General features: G+C 49.3%; 1 protein-coding gene across 2 annotated transcripts; it reads left to right on the top strand.

Moving 5' to 3' along the window:
• The first annotated feature begins 308 nt into the window (after window positions 1-308).
• Window positions 309-923, top strand: TWIST1 (twist family bHLH transcription factor 1). 2 transcript variants are annotated; one of them, XM_068973171.1, is made up of 3 exons: window positions 312-438; window positions 493-538; window positions 587-923. In XM_068973171.1, the coding sequence occupies exons 1-3, from the start codon at window positions 312-314 to the stop codon at window positions 909-911; spliced, it is 498 nt and encodes a 165-aa protein (XP_068829272.1). In that variant the 3' UTR covers window positions 912-923. The 2 variants fall into 2 exon arrangements, with proteins under 2 accessions (XP_068829271.1, XP_068829272.1); XM_068973170.1 differs by having other exon boundaries at window positions 309-923.
• Window positions 924-3,150: the final 2,227 nt, after the last annotated feature.

Here is a 3,150-nt window from a genome sequence, read left to right as displayed (position 1 = left end):
CCGACACCGGCATCGTTTCCAGGAGGCCGAGCGGGGTGTGCGTGCGGCCGTTGGGCGCCTTCTTTTTGGACCTCGGGGCCATCCACACCGTCCCCTCCCCCTCCCGCCTTCCTCCCCGCCTCCCCCGCGCGCCCTCCCCGCGGAGATCCTCCCTGTCCCTCCTCCCGCTCCCTCCTCCGCGGGCCGCACCGCCCGGGCCGGCGCCGCGCGCGGGGGAAGCTGGCGGGCTGAGGCGCCCCGCTCTCCTCCTCTTCCCCGGGCCGCCCTTCTGCCCCGGGCCCGCGAGGCCGCACGTCGCCGCCCAAGAGATGATGCAGGACGTGTCCAGCTCGCCAGTCTCGCCGGCCGACGACAGCCTGAGCAACAGCGAGGAGGAGCCGGACCGGCAGCAGCCCCCGAGCGGCAAGCGCGGGGGGCGCAAGCGGCGCAGCAGCCGGCGCAGCGCGGGGGGCGGCGCGGGGCCCGGCGGGGCCGCGGGCGGGGGCGTCGGAGGCGGCGAGGAGCCTGGCAGCCCGGCCCAAGGCAAGCGTGGCAAGAAGTCTGCGGGCTGCGGCGGCGGCGGCGCGGGCGGCGGCGGCAGCAGCAGCGGCGGCGGGAGTCCGCAGTCCTACGAGGAGCTGCAGACGCAGCGGGTCATGGCCAATGTGCGGGAGCGCCAGCGCACGCAGTCACTGAACGAGGCGTTCGCCGCGCTGCGGAAGATCATCCCCACGCTGCCCTCTGACAAGCTGAGCAAGATCCAGACCCTCAAGTTGGCGGCCAGGTACATCGACTTCCTCTACCAGGTCCTACAGAGCGACGAGCTGGACTCCAAGATGGCAAGCTGCAGCTATGTGGCCCACGAGCGGCTCAGCTACGCCTTCTCGGTCTGGAGGATGGAGGGGGCCTGGTCCATGTCCGCGTCCCACTAGCAGGCGGAGCTCCCCACCCCCGCGGCAGGGCCGGAGACCTAGGTAAGGACCCGGCGCCTCTGCGCCCCGTCGCCGCTCAGGTGGCAGACAGATTGAAGGCTGGGGTGCGGCTCCCGGTCCACCTGGCCTTCCTCCCCGTCTCCCACTCCCCTTTCACACCCAACCTGGCACCGCCACCTCATCCCCCCGCGCGTTCCTGGAAGGGAGCTCAGTCCCCGCTAGGGAGAGGAGGATGCGCCCTGGTGAGGGGTGTGCGTGTGCGTGAGTGTGCGTGACAGGAGGGAAGACTGAAAAAGATTCGAGGGTCACGGGTAAGGACAGCCTTGCCAGCGCCTCTCTTTCTTTTGGCTTTTAAGTTTTCGTTCTCCTTAAAACAAATGTTTCCAAATTCCACCTCCTCCGTCTTTCCGCCCACCCACTTCCTCTTGCCCTTGGGCTGAAATCCTTCCAGGTTGTTCAGCGCAATTTCTCCGTGGTGGTGATAAGAACAGTGCTCACTAGTTTTACAAAACAGCCACAGAGACCTAAACAATAACCAACTTTCCCCCCCTCTGGGTTTTTGCAGATGTCATTGTTTCCAGAGAAGGAGAAAATGGACAGTCTAGAGACTCTGGAGCTGGATAACTAAAAATAAATATATTTGCCAAACATTTTCTTGGAAATTAGAAGAGCAGAACCCAAATTCAAAGAAACAGGGCGTGGGGCGCACTTTTAAAAGAGAAAGCGAGACAGGCCCGTGGACAGTGATTTCCAGACGGGCAGCGGCACCATCCTCACACCTCTACATTCTGATAGAAGTTTGAACAGTTGTTTGTGTTCCTCCTCTTTTTTTTTTTTTTTGTTTTTTTTTGACGAAGAATGTTTTTATTTTTATTTTTTCATGCATGCATTCTCAAGAGGTCGTGCCAATCAGCCACTGAAAGGAAAGGCATCATTATGGACTTTCTCCATTTTAAAATGGTAACGATCAGAGGAATTTTAAGAACACCTTTAGAAATAAAAATACTGGAATCAAACTGACTCACAAAATCACAGTCAGTTAATTCCTTTTTTCATTCTTCCTCTGAGGGAAAAAAAAAACTTAAAATAACAAAAAACAACATTCTATTTATTTATTGATGACCCACGGTAAAATGCAAATAGATCCGGTGTCTAAATGCATTCATATTTTTATGATTGTTTTGTAAATATCTTTGTACATTATTTTTCTGCAATAAATAAATATGATTGAAAATTGTAAGAACCTTAAAGTTTGGTCTATATTTTTAAAGGACTAAGTTGGCAGTAAATACCTGCTTGTTTAACTCTGGAGACACCCAGGAGGGTGAGAGGGCATTAATATAAACAAAGCAGTGAAAAACTCAAACTAGTTATTGACAGGTAGGGGCATGTTATGTAGAAAGACAGCTTTATCATTATTCCCATTTGGTGTTCAGTGAACTTAGCATCTCTCCTTCATCTCTTATCAGGTCCCCAGACAGCAAAAACTTAATAGTTATTCACCTCTCTTGCTTATATTTTGAGAATGCAGTTGTAAAACAGTTAAGCAAATAAGCAGTAGAAGTCAGCACTATTTTCTCTTGTTACTGTGTGTTTTTGTCATACTCTCCACACTTTATGAGGATTTTTAAGTAATAGGTTTATTTCAGTGAAAGTATGCATAAAGTGTTATCAGAATTACCTGTCTATAGATAGATGTGTATACACACATGTAAATGACTACAAATGTATAGAAAATAAAGTTTAATTCCACATGAAAGAGAATTCCACTTATACTTTGCTTAACTTTCTCTCACGAACAAGAGTGATATTTAATGTTGTTTGCTAAAACAAAAAGTCAAAGTTAATATTTTCCCATATTGATCTCCATTTGGAAAGCAAGCTCCTTATAAACTGCTCTATACAACCACACAGAAAACAATTAAAGAAGCTGAATTTTCAGTATCTTCAGTAATTATGGAACAGTTACAATTTTAAATGCTATAGCTGTTCATTTTCTAGTCAGTTCACTAGCAACTATATTTTGTAAAATTTATCCACAGAATTTTTCCCTGGTTACTTACATGTATACAAAATCTGATTCAGTTAAGTAAAAGAGTTAACGTGGACAAATGGTACTTGACTTTTTATTTCATTCTAGTTATTTCTGGGCCAGAAAAATACTAGCTTTTATAATGAATACCATTAGAAATAGTGAGTTTGTATCACTAAGTTCTTAAGTTATATCCAGCTTATTGCC

The sequence above is a fragment of the Capricornis sumatraensis genome, chromosome 5 (assembly GCF_032405125.1).
Source record: "Capricornis sumatraensis isolate serow.1 chromosome 5, serow.2, whole genome shotgun sequence".
In the NCBI taxonomy this organism is placed as follows: Eukaryota; Metazoa; Chordata; class Mammalia; order Artiodactyla; family Bovidae; genus Capricornis; species Capricornis sumatraensis.
The sequence above is the reverse complement of the archived record's forward strand: the minus strand, read 5'-3'. Positions and strand labels throughout refer to the sequence as shown.

Bases quoted from the DNA above. Each gene is read 5' to 3' on its own strand.
- TWIST1 (XM_068973170.1), top strand. From the start codon at position 309: ATGATGCAGGACGTGTCCAGCTCGCCAGTCTCGCCGGCCGACGACAGC.